Raw genomic sequence first — 20,000 nt, 5'->3', positions numbered from 1 at the left:
AAGTAAGTCAGATGACATCAGTGTGTGTGTGTGTGTGTGTGTGTGTGTGTGTGTGTGAGAGAGAGAGAGAGAGAGAGAGAGAGAGAGAGAGAGAGAGAGAGAGAGAGAGAGAGAGAGAGAGAGAGAGAGAGAAATATAAAACAAAAAGGCCTGGTCTGTTCTCTGAACACTAATTCAATGTTTGTCATGCTAACCAAGAACTCAAAACGATCAGAACACACTATCAGAATACATATAGAATGGGTTGCTTCCAATCAAAGTTAGAACACAAACTCACAAGAAGTAAGTTTGCATGCGTTCTCTCTACGGTTATGGTACTCGCGGTTGTGGTACGCGCGGTAGTGTGACACGCGGCAGTGTTATACTCGCGGTAGTGTCGTACTCGCGGTAGTGTGACACGCGGTAGTGTTACACGCGGTAGTGTCGTACTCGCGGTAGTGTGACACGCGGTAGTGACGCTCGCGGTAGTGTCGCATAACCGGAGTGATCTGGAAAGGTGTCAATCTCTCTCTCTCTCTCTCTCTTTCTGACACGTGCGGACGTGTCTGCGAGAGCTGCGGTTTTTGATGGAATTTACCTAGTTCAACTGTGCTTCAAGTTCCCAAAATTGATGTGCATGGATATAACGGTGTGTATGTTCTTCTTGTGAAAGATGAACTTGTGAATTTATTTTTCTGTGGAGATACCAGCATCTTTCTTTGTTCTGTTTATGTGTGTATTCGCGCACTGGACATTGTTCAAGCTGTGCTAGCATCACGCGGCTCCAGCATGAAGGAAGTGGGCGCCAGACAGTGTCTGTGACTGTACTTCAGACTTGTATCCGGTTACCAGCCTCGCTGTCTAGCCTGCTTAGTCATGGTTGACTGAACACTAATTGTTGCCATCTGTAACTTTTGTGCTGGCTGTGTGGACACTTTGTGTGCTATTCCGGATAAAGGCCATCATGGAGATTATAACGAGTATAACAAGTTACATACACTTGGCTTGATTTCATATAATGTAATGATGTCAAATTCGGATGGGGTCGTTCGTGACAAAATACAACTAAAAACATGTCTATAATTACTCGCTCAAAACTACAGAGATCTTTGGAATTCATCGAACACAAAAAGGATCACAATGAGGTAACTTTCACATGTAAACCCTGTTGCTTCCCGACGTGGAGGGCAGTCATCCGATACAGATACGTGATTGACTTGCCTTCCCGAGGTTACTCCACAAAATGGACAGATTACAAACGCAAGAGCGGACATGTTGAAATTATTGACTGTGAAGATGACTACTCAGCATCATCTATCGTCATCACCCCCACCCCAGCGCAGCTGGACCAAACCACTGTTCGTCTGCACCATGCGAGCCAGAAACTGCTGACCATGCATTTCTATCCTAAGACAAACATGTTTTTGGTCCAAGGCAAGCTGTGCCAGGACTGGGTGAGAGATGATTTTCAACGCTTACAGGGAGTGGTACACGGGCTGATGGACCTAGACAACATGTCTGGCAGTGCGTCACACGCCGTGTACAGCACCGTACCTCTGGACACGCCCCCTACTGCTGGCAATTCTTCCAGCGCTATCGCTGCTGCTACTGAAGGTGGCGATGACTCGGACATCAGCGTCTCAAGCGACGACAGCACTGTTGCAGCTCCAACTGAAGGCAGTGACAACATCGTCTCGAGCGACGACAGCACTGTTGCAGCTGTTACGGAAGGTGGCGACGACTCGAACATCAGCGTCTCAAGCGACGACAGCACTGTCGCTGCTGCTACTGAAGGTGGCGGTGGCATCAGCGTCTCGAGCGACGACAGCACTGTCGCTGCTGTTACTGAAGGTGGCGGCGACATCATCGTCTCGAGCGACCACAGCACTGTCGCTGCTGTTTCTGAAGGTGGCAGTGACATCATCGTCTCGAGGGACGACAGCACTGTCGCTGCTGCTACTGAAGGTGGCAGTGACATCATCGTCTCAAGCGACAACAGCACTGTCGCTGCTGCTACTGAAGGTGGCGGTGACATCATCGTCTCGAGCGACCACAGCCCTGTCGCTGCTGCTAACAACAGCACCCCCAGCATCGACAACAAACATGCCGCTACTTCTGACATTGATGGTGACGGTGACGCTTCCACCGATAGTACAGACACTTGTGTACATGACATGCTCCGTGCCATGGTTGAGAAATTAGCCTCTGAACTAAGAGATCTCAAGGTCCAAACGGACAGAAAGATTAAGGCAAATGAGGGTGGGCGTGACAGAGAGGTGAAGGACTTAAGCGAGCGACTCACAGCTCTTTCCAGAGACAATGAGGGCTTAAAAAAGCGCTGTCAGGCTCTAGAGAGCAAGGTGAAAGACCTGCAGAAAGAGCCTCGGAACAAGACTGTCCAGCGCTCACCGTCTCCCGAAGCCCCACCCCTGCAACAGTCACCTCAAGGCAAAGTCGCTCATGCTCAGCCAATTAGCGTGACCACGAACTACGGCCGCTACTCCCATCACTCAATTGACACGGCACTCATTACCGAGCCTGAGCCCCAAGCTTGTAGCAGTCAGTCATCCCCGTCCTCCATGGTCCGCAAGCGGACTACCAAATCAACCGAGACGACAGACACTCAGAGGAAGACAGCTCTTCGCCTCCCAACCTCCTGCACGTGTCTGCTTATTGGAGATTCCAACCTTAGACGCGTGTCCAGGAGACGGCTTGATCGGTCAGGACAAACGGAGGTGAGAACCTTAAGTGGGATTACCACCCCTCAACTTACTACCGTCATTGCCAGCAGCAACACTTTTCCTGACGTTAGGAAGATTGTTCTGCATGTCGGCACGAATGACGACATACAAAACACGAGGGAACTTCAAAGAAACTATAAGACGCTATTATCTGAAATATCGCTACGCTTCCCTAATGCGGTCATCTTTGTCGTAGCCATCCCTCCACAGGCTCAGCGCAAAGTTACACGGCAGATTCTGCAAGTTAACACTGAGCTCGCGTCGCTATGTGATGGTGTAAAGGTGCAGTTCTTGGCACTGTCGGATATCTGGCGCCTTGACAGTGACGGTCAAACTGACCCAGACATATTGCAAGACAAGGTCCACTACTCTGCAAGGGGCCTGTCTCTACTCGTAAAGGACATCAAAGCCATCGTTTTTGAGAAGCGACTAGGCAGAGCTTCGTTTGCAGACGTCGTTCGAGGCGGAGCGCCTCCGCCCAAATCACACCAACCACTGCAAGAGAAGCAGCAGCAACAGTCACCTCACCAACAACAGCAATGGACACCTCATCAACAGCAGCAGCAGCTGCCACAACAGCAACAGCCGCCGCACCAGCAACAGCGGCAGCAACAGCAGCAACAACAGCCGCCGCACGAGCAACATCGGCAGCAGCAGCAACAGCCGCAACAACAGCAGCAGCAACTGTGGCAGAAACAGCCACCACTACTACCGCCACCGGTCAACCAACCATTTACTCAACAGCACGTCAGCCATCCCAGTCTCCCCTTGTCTCCACGTGGGGAACATCAATATCCCACAATGTATTACCCCCCTTGGATGAACGCCTTCAGGCAATATCAACTCAGCCCCTTTATGCACCCACACGCCCAGCCGTCTTTCTATGGGCAGTGGCCCCCCGGGATGCACCAAGCATCCTACTAAGTAGTTTCAAAAGGCTAATTCAAGCATGTACGTAGGGCGTGAGTGTATGTGCGTATGTGTGAGTGAGTGTGTCTAAACTCATGTAACTGAAAGTACACTAATAAGTGTACCTAAACGAGTGTGATTTCGCACATGCGATTTCATAACTATTAACTATGTCGTTCAACACCTCCAGACATTGTGTTAATTTTGTCCACGACCCCCCAAGTATTCTGCTGCTTTAACAGTGTGAAAACATCTGCATCCAAACACGCGTGTGTTTCTTCTTTGTGTGTGTTAATCTACGATTCAGACCCGTTTGCGGAGAGACTATGAATGCCTCTGCTTAAAGAAAGTGAAATCGTGTTGGCGTTGTGGGGATTTAATGTAGCGCATCGTTCATCCCTGTTCGAACTGTTCAATTTTATTTTATCATATTCTGTATGTGTATGAGTGCAGTGCTAGCAGGAACATTTATAATTGCTGTGCATCGAACGCTTATAACATTTCGCAGAATTTTTTTAAATCCTGATTTATTACTTCTCACTTGACTTTTCCCTTAAGTTAGCCAGTTACTGAAGTCGTAACTAGTTTGTTTCACTTTGTGGATTAATTTTTCTCCGTGTTTGTTTATTGATTTCATCTCTCAGATTTTTGGTTGTTGTTAATAATTTTGTTTATTATATTATGAATTTAAACGTGTCAAAACACACTCTCCAGGTTGGACATCTTAATGTCTATCATCTCGTTAACAAAGTGCCTGATATATGCGTGCTGCTAAACCAAAGCTCAAAGCCAGTTCATGTTTTTGGGATGAGCGAAACACGGCTCGACTCGAGAATTGCCGATAACTTGATTTATATTCCCCAATACTCTGTTTTGCGACGCGACAGCGCAAGGAAGAATCAGACAGGCATTGCAGTCTATATTCATGAATCAATTTCTGAATTTGCAACACGAAGAACTGATTTAGAGGACGACAATATTGAGTGCGTTTGGATCGAAGTAAAAAACTGTAAATCCTCGCCTCTGCTCATAGGTTATATATATCGTAACCCTGCCGAAACGTCGATTTGGTCAGAATATTTCATTCAGATGATGGATAAAGTCAAATCACGCAATAAAGATATTGTATTGCTTGGAGATTTTAATATTAATCTGAATAAGCCTCAAACAGTATGGAATTCAACAACAACTTTATTAGGTCTTCATCAACTGGTTCTGAACCCAACAAGAATAACAGACACAACTGCAACTCTTATTGATCACATATATACTGATAATAAGAAGATTGTTTCTAATGTGTATGTGTCCAATTCCAGTATTAGCGATCATATGCCTATGTTTTTTTCGGTCTCTATGCGCTTGCCTAAATCAGGACCAAAAGGCCACACGACCATAGAATACAGAAGTTTTAGACATTTTGATGAGTCTGCATTTTTTCGTGATCTTAGTGAAGCTCCATTTCAGAGCGTTTTTGATTTCAGTCTTGCAGAGGATGCTTTTGATCAATTGTATAGCATTTTAAGCACAATTATAGATAAACACGTGCCCCTGCGTCAGCATAGAGTAAAACATGCCAGACTTCCGCCTTGGTTAACATCAGATATTATAGAGGCGATGGCTCTGAGAGATTATTTCAAGGAAAATAAGATGACAGACGAATATAAACAGCAGAGGAATGAGGTGTTAAACCGTGTGAGACAATCCAAAACTGGTTACTTTGATAAATTAATTTCCGATAAGAAAGATACTGCAACAATTTGGCGGGCAGTAAATGAAATCCTTGATAAATCTAGGAAAAGGTCAACTGCTAATCTAACAAAACTATCTGCGGAAGAATTTAATAATCATTTTATATCTTTAGCGGATAAATTGAAGGCTTCTGTGGCAGAAACAAAGTCTCGGGATAGAGATGACTGTTTTGAAAAATTGGACGAATTCTGTCAGCGGAACAGAATAAACAATGAAGCGTTTATCATTCCTCCGATTGCAGTTCATGAGGTCGGAACATTTATTGAAAACCTGGAGAATAAAAAGTCCATGGGAACTGATAAAATACCCGTGAAGTTATTGAAGCTTTCTCTACCGTATATTGTGGATTCGCTCACGTTTGTATATAACCTTAGTATTGAGCAGAACTTTTTTCCGTCTAAATTGAAAAGCGCCAAAGTCATACCCCTTCCCAAATGTAAAGATCTCTCAGACCCAAGTAATTTTAGACCCATTTCTTTACTGCCTGTTTTGTCAAAACCATAAGAAAGGCATGTGCACAAGCATCTTCTTGCTTACATGGAAGAACAACATTTGTTCCATCAGTTTCAATCCGGTTTTCGGTCCAAGCATTCTTGCCACACAGCTCTTACGTCTCTCTGCGAAGCTTGGCTGTCAGCAATGAACAAGTCTGAAGTTACAGGAGCATTGTTTTTGGACTTTAAGAAAGCATTTGACTTAGTCGATCATTCCATATTGCTGAAAAAATTACACTATTATTTGAGAAACGATTCGGTCTGTGACTTCTTTAAATCGTATCTTGCTGACCGGACACAGTATGTCACTCTACAATGCCAGAATTCGTCTACTGCACTAGTAAGACATGGCGTCCCTCAAGGGTCTATATTAGGACCTATTCTCTTTTGTATTTACGTTAATGATTTGCCTTTACATGTATCGGATGATAAAGTCAAATGCGAGTTTTTTGCAGACGATTCGTCTATCCATACCAGTAACACCTCGTTGGAATCAGTAAATTCTTCCCTGAAGAACACTTTGGACGAAGTTGCGAAATGGTGCACATCAAATGCCATGATACTGCACCCAGAAAAAACTAAAAGCATTGTTATTACCACAAGACAAAAGCATCAGCTAAGTCCTCTTAAATTACAACTGACCTTAGGTACAACTCAAATACAGCAAGTTAAAGAACACCGCATACTTGGTGTAACTGTTGATGAAGAAATGAAATGGCAAACACACATAAGCAACCTCTGCAAAGTGTTATCAAGGAATTTGTATTTGTTGTCAAAACTCAAACATTATGCGAAGTCTGAAACATTAAAAATGTTCGTTCATGCTCATATAATGCCTCATATTAATTTTGCTTCGACATTGTGGGATGGCTGCAGCGATGTTCACTTATTAAAACTCAATTCTTTGTACCGTCGTGCTGCAAAACTTATCCTGTATGAATCGCACATGTCTACAGAAATGAAGTTAAACATCCTTAATTTCCTTCCCCTAAAAACCCACCTTGCATACAATAAGGCTGTCTTTATGTATAAAGTAGTTCATGGTGATGTGCCCAGTTATGTGCAATCCTATTTTACACATGTTACGAAGAGGTATGGGTCTCAAAATTTACTTCCTCCAATTCCTCGTATAGATCTTTATAAATCCAGCTTAGCTTTTTCAGGATCATCTCTGTGGAATTCTTTGCCAATAGAAATCAAACGATCCGCATCATTAAAGGCCTTTAAAAGGCAGTTGCACACATATTTGAGCACACTATAAACTGCCCCTGATGTCTAGTTTCCATTGTGTACTCGGATAATGTATCAATGCTCTTAAGTGTTTTGTTTTTTATGTTTATACTCGACCATTATTTTGATGTTTTACTAGTTTAATACTTTGATTAGATACTGTTCATTTTAGGTATGAAATGATAGCATGTGCTTGTGTGTAGATATGCGAGCGCACGCTCGCGCGCGCGAGCATGTGTGTGTGTATATGTGTGTGTGTGTGTGTGTGTGTGTGCATTTGTGTGTGCATGTGTGTGTGTGCATGTGTGTGTGTGTGTGTGTGTGTGTGTGAGTTTATGTGTGCATGTGTGTGTGTATACGTGTGTGTGGATGTGTGTGTGTGTATGTGCGCAGTCTTTGCTTTCGTTTACAATTATTCTCTGTATATGTTCCAAGGACAGGTTGGAAGATTAGGCTAAGCCTAAAACCTTTATCCTTATGTAATAAAGTTCTGAGTTCTAAAGTTCTCTCTCTCTCTCTCTCTCTCTCTCTCTCTCTCTCTCTCTCTCTCTCTCTCTCTCTCTCTCTCTCTCTCTCTCTCTCTCTCACACACACACACACACACACACACATACTGATGTCATCTGACTTACTTGGTATCACAAAAGGTGCTGCCTTGCCGGTTTTTGCTGAAAAATAACTCCGAGACAATTAGATTCAATGAATACAATGATACAAGTAACCGGCAAGTCATAAATCCAAGAAGGTGTGGGGACCGACACAAAATAGGCTGGTTGTGGGGTCCGTCACAGAGAAATTAGGTCGAAAGTGGGGTCCGACACAGAAAGTGGGGACCGACACAATGAATTATGGGAACCGTCACGCCTACGTCACAAAAGTGTGGGGGGACCGAACACAGCCAATTTCACTGACTACTTTTGTTGTTTTTATTATTACGGCTGTTTGGATGGCCCTACAATCTTGAAACTTGGGCTGTCTGCTACAGACATGTTGAACTGTTTGCTGGACCAACGACAGTTCCAAGCAGGCATTTTTTGGTAGGATATTTCTTGCCGATGCTACGAATTATGCAGTTTTGCAGTAAAGTGGAAGGCATTCTACCTAATAACGGCTAAAATATCAAAAACCTTCAATCCAACAGCACCTAGGCATGTAGTGTAAACACTCACAGATCTAACAAGACCATTCTCAGAGAGCAACATTGCGTAATACTACCATAAATGGATGTTTTGGGTGACAGTACCTCGATCTTGTCCGCGAATTTTGGCGTGTGGGAACCGAGTGGGAACCGAACACAAAGGGTCAGGGCACCGAACACAAAGCGTAGGGGAACCGTCACAGTGTCACCGGTGTGGTATAGTATTCTCTATTTCAAAAATTGTCTTTTTTATTTAAGTTTATTAATTTGCGCGCCTCCTTTTACCGATCCCAAGTCACAGCAAACCCTAAAACATTCAGTCGCACATAATAACTCAAAGTAAAACAAGACCTTGTTTTGCAATGTGCAGATGTCGCGCTGTTCTTATCGCATTTTCGGCGGGTCAAGCGGCGTGGTGTCATGGCTGATCGAGCCTCTGCAGCGCCGCCTGGTGGTGATGTGGTCCGTTCCCTTCAGTCTTGTCTTCTACCGGAACAAGCTGGCTGTGGGTTTGACCCCGGCCGCGTCCAAGAAAGACTATGCCGAGAGAAACAACTGGTTCTACAAGATGTACAACGGAGACGTTGACGGTGTTCTCAGCGACTTCCAGTCCAAAGAATATGGGAGTACCATCCAGCCAATTTATGTCGAGTAAGGGATTCAAGGACTTCTATCTGTCTTCCTGACCACATATCTGTCCGTCTGTCTCTCTCTCTCTCTCTCTCTGTCTGTCTTTCTCTTTCTGTCTGTCTTTCTATCTTTGTCTGTCAGTCTGTCTGTCTGTCGCTCTGTCTCTCTGTCTCTCTCCCCCCCTCTCTCTCTCTCTCTCTCTCTCTCTCGCTCTGTCTGTCTCTGTCTCTCTCTCTCTCTCTCTCTCTCTCTCTCTCTCTCTCTCTCTATCTCTCTCTCTCTCTCTCTCTTTCTCTTTGTTTATTGGCTTTTCCTCGCGAATCACTTAACACAATTTTATTTGAGTACTTGTTAATTGTTGCAAAGTGTTTTCACTTCAGTACATGTCAGAGAGAGGAGCACAAATAGTGTAGTCGCTTAGTCGAAGGCAATTAAGCGATCACAGAAGAAAAAGCGTGCCTTGAAAAACTCCGAACATAAACATGTCATAATCAAAAACGTCATTTTCAGATTTCATTTTGCAACACCTTTCGTCAAACATTGATTATGTGTTCGTGGTTCTGATATATATACAACATATTGCTTTGCAGGAATGAGGCGGCCAGACTGAGCATCGAAGGCAGTATGACAGACGGCTACAAAGCACATGTGCGCATTGCCTTCGGGTCTACGTCGTAGGCTCGTCGCTACCAGACGACACGAACGTTCCATGCAACGTCACATTATAATCACAGCTTATTGTATCGCTAATTTGAGACCCTCTGATACTTGAATGTTACCCTTTTTTTTTCAAAAACTGTATATTTCTTTTTTTCGTGAGCTGAAACTCCCACGTTCACTCGTGTTGTTGCCTTACACAAGTCGTGTTGTACGTGTTTGACCGGTTTCACCCCGCAGTTATGGTAGCCATACTCCGATATCGGGGGAAATCTGTGCATTGTATGCTCTGAATTCATCTAAAAATGGAGTCAAGACAACTAGACCACAATAATTTTGCCAGTGGAATGACTTTTGCTGTTTGGATGCTTATTATTTCTATTATTTCTTCCCGTCGCGATATAACCTTCGTGGTTGAAAACGACGTTAAACACCAAATAAAGATCAAGTTCAAAATGATTTCTGACAGTCACATCCAACGTACGATGTGTCTAGAAACACCTCCACGCGGAGGGGTTTTGCGGCCAGCGCAGTAAAGATAAAGAGAGAACATTGTATCGGCTCGCGCGGCAGCAAGCACTATGTCTCCAGACTGGACAACGGAGTTACACTCCTCGGCTAGACCTTACTGCTATCTTTTTCACTTTAAAAACAAATATAGTATCTTCCTTTCCAACGCATATTTCACAAGTGCAAACACCGGGTGTCCGGTGCACTTCACGTGATTACCTGGCGACCCGGTATTATAGTTCGTGAGGCTTGGCCGAGGGAAGGGCTAATTATGAAAGTAAGTAGTCATTATGAAGACCTAATTAATTGCCTTTTTTTGTGTGTTTAACGTCGTTTTCAACCACGAAGGTTATATCGCAACGGGAAAAGGGGGAGATGTGACAGAGCCACTTGTCAATTGTTTCTTGTTCACAAAAGCACTAATGAAATATTTGCTCTAGGGGCTTGCAACGTAGTACAATATATTACCTTTCTGGGAGAATGCAAGTTTCCAGTACAAAGGACTTAACATTTCTGACATACTGCTTGACTAAAATCTTTACAAAAATTGACTATATTCTATACAAGAAACACTTAACAAGGGTAAAAGGAGAAACAGAATCCGTAAGTCGCCTCTTACGACATGCTGGGGAGCATCGGGTTAAATTCTTCCCCCTAACCCGCGGGGGGAATTAATTGCACGCACACACGCACGCACGCACGCACGCACGCACGCACGCACGCACGCACGCACGCACGCACGCACGCACACACACACACACACACACACACACACACACACACACACACACACTTTTTCTTTCCTTCTCACTGTCTTGCTCGCTTTCGTTTGCTAATAAGAATTAGAATCCAGGATCTGACAATAAGACGTTTTATTTATTGAGTTTGACTAACGATTTCCAAAGGACACAAAATTAAAGCAACGGCATGACAAAAGTAACTAGTGTGTCAAACCACCATTATACCAGAATTAAGAATAGGTCACCGTGCAGTCTTGATTTCCTAAGTACACAACATTAAAGCAATAGCATGACAAAAAGAACTGGTTTGACAAGCCGCCATTATACCAGAATTAACAATAGATAATCGTGCAGTCTTGATTTTCAAACGACACAAAATTAAAGCAACAGCATGACAAAAAGAAATGGTTTGACAAACCGCCATTATACCAGAGTTAACAATATTATCGTGCAGTGTTCACTTTCAGCTGAAGTGTTCCACTTTTGAACACATTTTTTTTAATTAGTTTTGAAAACTGTGGGATGAACTATATAACCATTTGTAGTTGTACACCATGCGCGCTACATTTACTAGTAGAATTACATAGTAATTCACACAGTGTCCACAAACATTGTAGTTGATTGTGCAACTAGCAAAACCACAAACCTGCAAAATATGATGTAGTATATTCATTTATCACCCCATCTCCCCCAGTTACAGTCTATATCCCTTCTAAAACTATTCACTGCATTTCTGCCATCCGACTGATGACAATTATCAACTACAGCGATTAACTGGATGTAGATTTGTTCCATGAGCCTGCTTGGATAGCTAACAAACAACATACAATCCCCCCCAACCCACCCCCCACGTCCTGCATCTCTGCGCTCATCATCTGTTATTGTCAAAATTAAAGTTGTCAGTATTACTCTTCGTCCTCTTCTTTGGCCCATATCCGTCGTATTTTGCTGGCATTTTCATTTGGGCAAGGTCCATTGTGGCCTCTTCTCCTGCAAGCCGAGGTGGTTGTATCTCGCAGTTGCAACCTGCCAGCAACGGTTACACATCTGTCAAATGAAAAAGGCAGCAAAAGTGAGACATTTTATTGACAAATCTCCTCCCCACCCTCCTTCACATCATCCTTTTCCTCTCCCGCGCACCCCCCCTCCGGGCTACTATAATGACAAACAATTACTGCTGTTGCTGATAATACTAACACTACTCATTCTCGATCAACACAACTATCACTCTTGACCTTCATCTGACCCAGTGCCGACAGCAACAAATAAGTACAGTTGAATTCCAACTGGTCCATATCAAGGGCCTTGTCTAGGGTTGTGGTGCATGTGTGTGTGTGTGTGTGTGTGTGTGTGTGTGTGTGTGTGTATGCATGTGTGTGTGTGTGTGTGTGTGCGCGTGTGTGTGTGTAAGTGCACAGTGATTCCGAGAAAACTACCCTGACAGATGTTTATACCATTTTGCATGTGAATTCTTTAAAATAATAAACTGACACCTTATTTGTGTGTGCCTATGTATGACTTTTTACAAAAGATGAGGCAGCACCGTCACGACCTTGTTCTTTAAATAAATTGGTTGACATGTTGGTTACAAAACAATCTTCGACTTAGTACGAACCATGACATTGGGTAATGTTGATTGTTTGCGTTGTAAATTCAGAGCTCAAAATCAGGTGGCATCATTGACCTGTGTTTGATACACGTTGCTTTAATCAAACCAAAGAATCTTTCTCGTGAAAATAAAAGCATAATTGAAACAAGTTTTGTCATCTGATTTAGAAAATTGATTGTCTTTAGATGTCCTTTAGAGAAAACGCATACGTAATATCGACATAGTTATCTCCCTTCATTCGTGTAACGTTGTTTTCCTTTTAAACCCCATGTAAATAAAAGGCATATGTACAGCTCATCCCGTAGCTTCAATGGTATCTACAATGACGTTTTATGCTGACAATAGCAAGTTCTGCCAAATTAGAAGCTAATTACAGTAGAAACCCGTTCCTGAATTTACAACGCCTGGCTAAGTTCTACATATCCCGGACTGATTATTAAAGTTGTCATTAAAATAGGAATTCCACATAAATATTTCACACTGTTTGCATTGTACTCTTTATCTTCTTCTGTATATAAAAGTGTACACACATGTTTTTGGATTTAATTAAAACAAGCTGAATAAAAATCAAGACAATCCTTATTATGCAAGGTGTGCATGTGTGTGTGTGTGTGTGTGTGTGTGTGTGTGTGTGAGTGTGTGTGAGTGTGTGCGTGTGCGTGTGCGTGTGTGCGTGTGCGTGTGCGTGTGTATGGGTGTGTATGTGTGTGTGCGCGTGCGTGCGTGCGTGCGCGCATGTGTGTGTGTGTGTGTGTGTGTGTGTGTGTGTATTACGAATGAGTTTTATAAACTTACTTATGATGTACTCACAATCACTGACACTCTCTATTCCAGGTTCGACCTCACTCATAACAATAATCAAGAAAAGGAAAACAGTTTAACAATTTACTTCCGTACTTTGCATCCGAATACTACACAATACAGTCAACATACATACATTGCAAACCCGCAAAATAGTAAGTTATTCATTCCGGTTACACAAATAATTTCCTAATTGGCCTTAACCCCTTCACTGCCACAGTATAACAGCATTTTGGTATTGCTGTGCGCCAGGGCAAATTTCAATTGATTCAGTAGTAGGTTCACTAATCTGTTCACTGCTCAATCATTTATTGAGATATCTCTTAGATCTTTGGCATGTGGTTTGCTTGGCTATTATGTGATAACATGATCATTGGACTTTGTTTGTGATTGTTATTGTAAACATCGATATAATGACCATTTTTGTCAAAAATTACAGTTTTCAAACTTTTACACACACACTGCAGCACGTAAATCCGCAGCAAACACAGCTAAAACTGGTGTCAAACATCAGGTACTCACATTACAGCCCATAACAGTATTCTTCTGTTTGGTAATCCATAAATCACTTCTTGTAGAGCTTCCAGAACACTATATCATTTGAAAACAGGTCTACGAGTTGATGTCCGACTGTCGGCCGCCATTTTGAATCTTATAGATCGGAAAAAACTTATAAAAAAGTTTTCCCCACGTGGAACTAACTTATCCGAACGGTCTATGGGAAAGAACTGTGTTTAGAACCCCTACAAGTACTTGGACAGTGGTTACCTCCCATTTAGTTTTCAGAAATGTTTGACATTTCGCCGACACAAATCCTACGTATGAGACACGGTTATGGGCGTACGACAAACCAAAAACAAGAGGCGAAGCCTTCAAGGCTCACGTAAGAAATCGACAAACAGTAACACAAACTCAATCACTCCGTCACACACACACACACAGTACACACACACACACACACACACACACACACACACACACACACACACACACACGCACACACACACACACACACACACACACACACACACACACACACACAGAATGAGCATAGGTGAAACTGTGCAAGAAAGCGAGACACTAGATCTAGATCTGTCTGTCTGCTTACAACATGGACACGACTGCCAAATAGTCTCGGCCCGCTCAAAATAACAATCACCGAGACTTTCAGTAATTCCATCGCGTGACGTCTAACCCTCGTACGTCATAATGTGACGTCAATGTAATATGACGTCTTCAAATGTTAAAGTTTCTACCACAGACATACATACATACATACATACGCACGCACAGACAGACAAAAGTTAGCATCGCATAGGCTACACTTTGTGAGCCAATGACCACTATTACACACGGGGTGGGCAGTGAAGGGGTTAACTCGCACACACAATCATGCATTTCACTTTCTCACTTTACCACAGTGATTTTGACGACGATGACGATAATGATGACGATAACGACCGGTTATGACCAAGGGTGAAGACGAAGACGGTGCATAGTGGGGCTAATGTTATGATGAACACTGTACGGCGACGTGGACAATGGACATGAAGACGATGGTAGTGGTGCAGTCATTCTCTCATGCTTTCATCCTCTCTGTCTCTCATCCTCTCTGGCTGCCGAAGGAGACAGTCTCGTTGGGGGTTGCCGGGCTCGTTCCTCTCTGTTCCTCCCTTTTGTCTGACGTACAAAGACAAGGACAATAATAAGTCTCTGGCGTGTAAACTGGCAATGTTGTATACATATGTATGGAGTTGGCCAGTTTACATAAACACAACTAATAATTCGATACTTTAACTAAACCGGTTTTACAACATTAAAGAATATTTACCTCAGTTCGGAAGTCATTTATTCTATGTAACTTCCATCAGTCCTCTCTGACAATTCAGGTAAAAGTGACCGGGACAGCTCACCCGTCCACCAGTTGGGGTGGATTCACAAAAACTTCACGTGCAACGTGACAAGACAAAAATCCGTGCGTGTTTAGGCTGTCAACCCTAGCATCCATAGGTGCTTGCACTTGACATTATATTATACCCAATTAATCAAAATCATGTTCGTAACAGTTTGTTTGTTTGTTTGTGTGTGTTTGTGTGTGAATGTGTGTGTGTGTGTGTGTGTGTGTGTGTGTGTGTGTGTGTGTGTGTGTGTGCCGAATGTCGGCAATTGTGAGCTCAAAACCTAAAATATAAGTGTGTTGTGTGACTTCTAAGCTGCAAAATTGAAATTATTACAGTCAGGGGAGGTAACATCCAATGCAGAAATTGAACTCAGTTCCGAGGGAGAGGTATCGTACGACTAAATGAAAGACAGATGACAATCCTTTGCGCTCACCAGACATCCTTTAATCTCAATGTCCACAGTCTGTCCTCAAACAAATAAGGACAATAACACAGGACCATGCTTGACGACGTAAAACACACACAAAACAATGATGCTAACTGTAGGACTATGTCTGACTACGTTAAGCATAAACACAAACAATTCGTGTGATTCAAACTGAATATCATGGTTGCTTAACTGTTTGGCACGAGTGAACATTCGATATCAAGCGCCTGTCAAATTCCTCTCACTCACACGCTCGGGCTGCGCTGTGTTGAAGGTATAATACTATGAGGACACAGTGTGGCCCAGGCTTGACGCTGTGTGTGCATTTCAACAGACATATCAACACGTGGGAGTTGCTTAGTGTACATAACATCAGGTAAGCGTGTAATCTTTCAAAATCGTCTTCTTATGTAGACCAAGTCTGTTTGTTGGTTGGTTGGTTAACCTTTTATATCGTGTCTTCCACAAAATGTGTGCTATCCGATACCAATGGACATTTGTGTCCTTCCTCAGTTCACGTACCATGCTTAAAACTATTTGCATTCATGTCTATCACTGTAAAAATAGGGTTCTAAAGTTCATTACTTTCACATTCCTTACTTCCAATCTTGTATCAACTGTGTAACCGATCGAGACACGTTCGCAACAGTAAAACAAGTCGCGTAAGGCGAAAATACAATATTTAGTCAAGTAGCTGTCGAACTCACAGAATGAAACTGAACGCAATGCCATTTTTCAGCAAGACCGTATACTCGTAGCATCGTCAGTCCACCGCTCATGGCAAAGGCAGTGAAATTGACAAGAAGAGCGGGGTAGTAGTTGCGCTAAGAAGGATAGCACGCTTTTCTGTACCTCTCTTTGTTTTAACTTTCTGAGCGTGTTTTTAATCCAAACATATCATATCTATATGTTTTTGGAATCAGGAACCGACAAGGAATAAGATGAAAGTGTTTTTAAATTGATTTCGACAATTTAATTTTGATAATAATTGTTATATATATATTTAATTTTCAGAGCTTGTTTTTAATCCGAATATAACATATTTATATGGTTTTGGAATCAGCAAATGATGGAGAATAAGATAAACGTAAATTTGGATCGTTTTATAAATTTTTATTTTGTTTTACAATTTTCAGATTTTTAATGACCAAAGTCATTAATTAATTTTTAAGCCACCAAGCTGAAATGCAATACCGAAGTCCGGGCTTCGTCGAAGATTACTTGACCAAAATTTCAACCAATTTGGTTGAAAAATGAGGGCGTGACAGTGCCGCCTCAACTTTCACGAAAAGCCGGATATGACGTCATCAAAGACATTTATCAAAAAAATGAAAAAAACGTTCGGGGATTTCATACCCAGGAACTCTCATGTCAAATTTCATAAAGATCGGTCCAGTAGTTTAGTTTGAATCGCTCTACACACACACACACACACACAGACACACACACACACACGCACACACACACGCACGCACATACACCACGACCCTCGTCTCGATTCCCCCTCGATGTTAAAATATTTAGTCAAAACTTGACTAAATATAATGAGGAGTATCAACTGAGAAAGGTTCTACTTTCGGTTTCCGGGACATGTGTTTTCGGTTTGCCTGAATCGATCATGGCTGTGAGATACTCAAGGTGATCGCAAGACGTGCGGTGTGTGGCTTGTTGCTGTTCTCGTTCTGCTTTCTGCAGTGTGGTTTAAATTGACCAGAGCGTGTTTTCTCGGCTGTGCGTAGAAAACCTATTTTGTGGTCAGGTTCTGTTTATTTCTTCGTCCTGTTGAGAGTATAATAATGATCCTCGTCTAAATAATACTGTGTGAACTGAACTACCTGTCATGAAATACTAGGCATGTGAGTTTGAATGTAGCGCTATATGAGGCCGTTTATTGTAAACACTGCACTGCCTTCTGTATAATCAATCTGTTTGTTGAATAGGGGACGCCTTTCCAGTCATAATTATAACTGTTTTAGCAGTAAACGTTATCATCACAAAATACTGCACTTAAACGCATCTGTCTAGTTTTGATGACGAGTATAGAAGAGAACTAGAAAACAGATTCCGTCAATTGAAATCTTCGTCAGCGCTTTCTCGGGTGACGCAGAGTGTGTCTGTGTGTCAGTCCCATGTTGTGTACAGCACTGTCTGGCCATTGTGTGCTAGATGTTTAATTATCAAGCGTTTCACACGGCTCTCGCATTGTTTGTGCAACAAGAACGGCGGTCGAGTAGATAACTATCTGCTGTCCTATACAGTTGTATGTATTCACTTCCTCGTTGAGCAACTTGCATGGTTTCAATTAAAGGTTTCTTCTCTTCACATATCAACGTGGCTGCAAATGAAAGTCATGTGTTCATTTCAATGCTTCACATTTCTGAGGAATCAAGATACTGGCTGTGACTGTCACATGTTGTTTTGGTCTGTAGTTATAGCGATTAAGTTCCTTTGTTTGTTTGATTGAAAGGTTATCACGTTTCAAGTCTTTTGTCGCTTGGGCTATATGGACTTTGTTCCTTATGTATGAATATATTGATATGGGTTTCTGTATGAATATATATTGATATGGGTTTCTGTATCTCTGAGGTAAAGACTCACTGTGACACTTAACTTTCTTCCAAGTTCACTCAGCGGTATTCAGGGGTTAATCTGAGCCACAATGTTTATTACGGATATTACAGATTGCAGCAGCACGAGCAGCGGCTGTTGTTGTTTTTGTTGTTGTAGTTGTTGGTTTAGTTGTTGTTGTTGCTGTTGTTGTTGTTGTTGTTGTTGTTGTTGTTGTTGTCACGTGTTGTTGTTGTTGTTGTAGGTGGTGGTGTTGTTGTTGTTGTTGTTGTCACGGGTGGTGTTACTACTGTGTTCTACATTACTGCTTGTTATCGTTCTATATGTTGTTCTTGTCTCAAACGTGTATACATACACAGAGAAATGTATAAAACACGCTTAATCCAATCTTGCTTGAATCGCTTAACACACCCTTCTCATTTTTCTCCCTTCAGAACTAACTCGTAACCATGGCTACGGCAGCTAGTACAATCTCAGCGGACAGTGACACAGAATGCTCCGTGTGTCACGAGCTGTTCAAGAACCCCAAACTGCTGCCCTGTGCTCACGTCCTGTGTCGCCACTGTCTTCTCTCCTGGCTCGCCTCCAACCCCGAGGCCCTCTGTCCGCTCTGCAGGGGCGCCATCGCGGACCCCAAAGAGAAAAGCAAGACGAAGGGGTGGGAGGAGGTGGTGGACGCCTTACCGGATGACGTCGCCATGGCAGCGCTAGTGGAGAGTACACGTGTACTGAGCCAGGACCACGTGTGTGTTGTGTGTCAGTCAGCCGCCGTGTCCATCTGTCTGACCTGCAACGACATGATGTGTAAACCCTGCGGGCAGACACACATCAAATACTCCGTGACCCGTGACCACAAGGTGGAAGACCTGTCCAGCATGACAGCGGAAGAGCTAGCCGCCAGTCAGCCTGACCACTGCAGCGTGCACACCAGCAAGCCTTGCGAGCTCTTCTGTCCCACCCACGGGGCCGCCATTTGCCACCTGTGTGCCAGCGCCAAGCACCGCGCATGCCCAGACCTGACTGAACTGGCGGAAGCGGCGGACAGATCACGTGAGGAGCTGAGTCAGATGGTGACGTCACTGCTGACGGAAGAGCAGCAGCTAGAAGAAGCTGTGGCAGCGTTGGAGAGCCACCTGGCGGCCACGGAGAAAGTGGTGCAGGAAGCTGTTGCTGAGATCGACAGGACCTGCGACCAGTTAGAGAACTCTGTCAAGAAATGCAGGCGTCGTCTGAAGAAGATGACGCTAGACGCCAAGGCCAAGGTTAAGGACACAGTCTTAGCCGTCAAGGTCACCTTGTTGGATCATCGAGGCAGGCTGACGTCACACCGACGTGTTGCTGATCGCACCACCAGAGGGGCCACCAATAAAGTAATGTGTGACGTGACTCGTGCTTTGAGGAATCGTGTGAAGGACATACTGGTCACTTGTGGTCAACTCTCAGTGAACTGGAAGTCGGTTTTCACGGTTACGCTGACCATTGACGCTGCACCAGTGGCCCGCATTGAGAAGGAACTGTCGGCACTGGGTCAGGTGAAGGTCAAGCCTGTCAGCATCAGTACACGTCAGGTAAGGAGGATATCATTCATCGGTATGGCAAGGTTATTGACCTTCCTCACCAGTCTTGAGATCCCACTTTTAATGATAATCTCCAGCTTCTCGACGAAGCATTTCAAAAATAGTTTACTCACTGTTTTATTCCACGCGTATGCAAGGTCAGTCGAGCAATATCTTCACACACTTATGATTACTTCAAATTGCGTGTCATTGTGGACGTTCAATTACAGATAAAGGTCAAAGTGTGATATTTATTATCATAGTATTATAGCACTATGTTGAACTTGACACCACTCCTAAAAGCAACTCCTATCTTGATCTAAAATGTGTGCGTAAAAGCTTTTTGTTTTTGGTAGTTACA

General features: G+C 43.3%; 2 protein-coding genes across 4 annotated transcripts in view; both read left to right on the top strand.

Annotated features, from left to right (window-relative positions):
* Positions 1–11,624, top strand: part of LOC138976432 (tereporin-Ca1-like) — a 40,170-nt gene extending 28,546 nt beyond the window's left edge. For both annotated transcript variants that reach the window (XM_070349292.1, XM_070349291.1), the window contains exons 5-6: positions 8,611–8,891; positions 9,461–11,624. In XM_070349292.1, coding sequence (XP_070205393.1) covers positions 8,611–8,891; positions 9,461–9,548 — 369 coding nt within the window. In that variant the 3' untranslated portion in view covers positions 9,549–11,624. The remainder of the gene's footprint in view (positions 1–8,610; positions 8,892–9,460) is intronic.
* LOC138976421 (E3 ubiquitin-protein ligase TRIM56-like) overlaps positions 1–20,000 on the top strand; it is a 72,671-nt gene that overhangs the window by 48,591 nt on the left and 4,080 nt on the right. The window contains exons 1-2 of one of the 2 annotated variants that reach the window (XM_070349276.1): positions 15,803–15,891; positions 18,518–19,651. The exons of the other annotated variant lie outside the window; for it this stretch is intronic. Of the exons in view, the coding sequence (XP_070205377.1) occupies positions 18,533–19,651 (1,119 nt within the window). The 5' untranslated portion in view covers positions 15,803–15,891; positions 18,518–18,532. Of the gene's footprint in view, positions 1–15,802; positions 15,892–18,517; positions 19,652–20,000 lie in introns of those variants that run through there. 2 annotated transcript variants of the gene reach the window in all.

This window comes from Littorina saxatilis, linkage group LG9 (genome assembly GCF_037325665.1).
Source record: "Littorina saxatilis isolate snail1 linkage group LG9, US_GU_Lsax_2.0, whole genome shotgun sequence".
Lineage (NCBI taxonomy): Eukaryota > Metazoa > Mollusca > Gastropoda > Littorinimorpha > Littorinidae > Littorina > Littorina saxatilis.
Note: the sequence above shows the minus strand (reverse complement) of the source record. Positions and strands in the feature narration are given on the sequence as shown.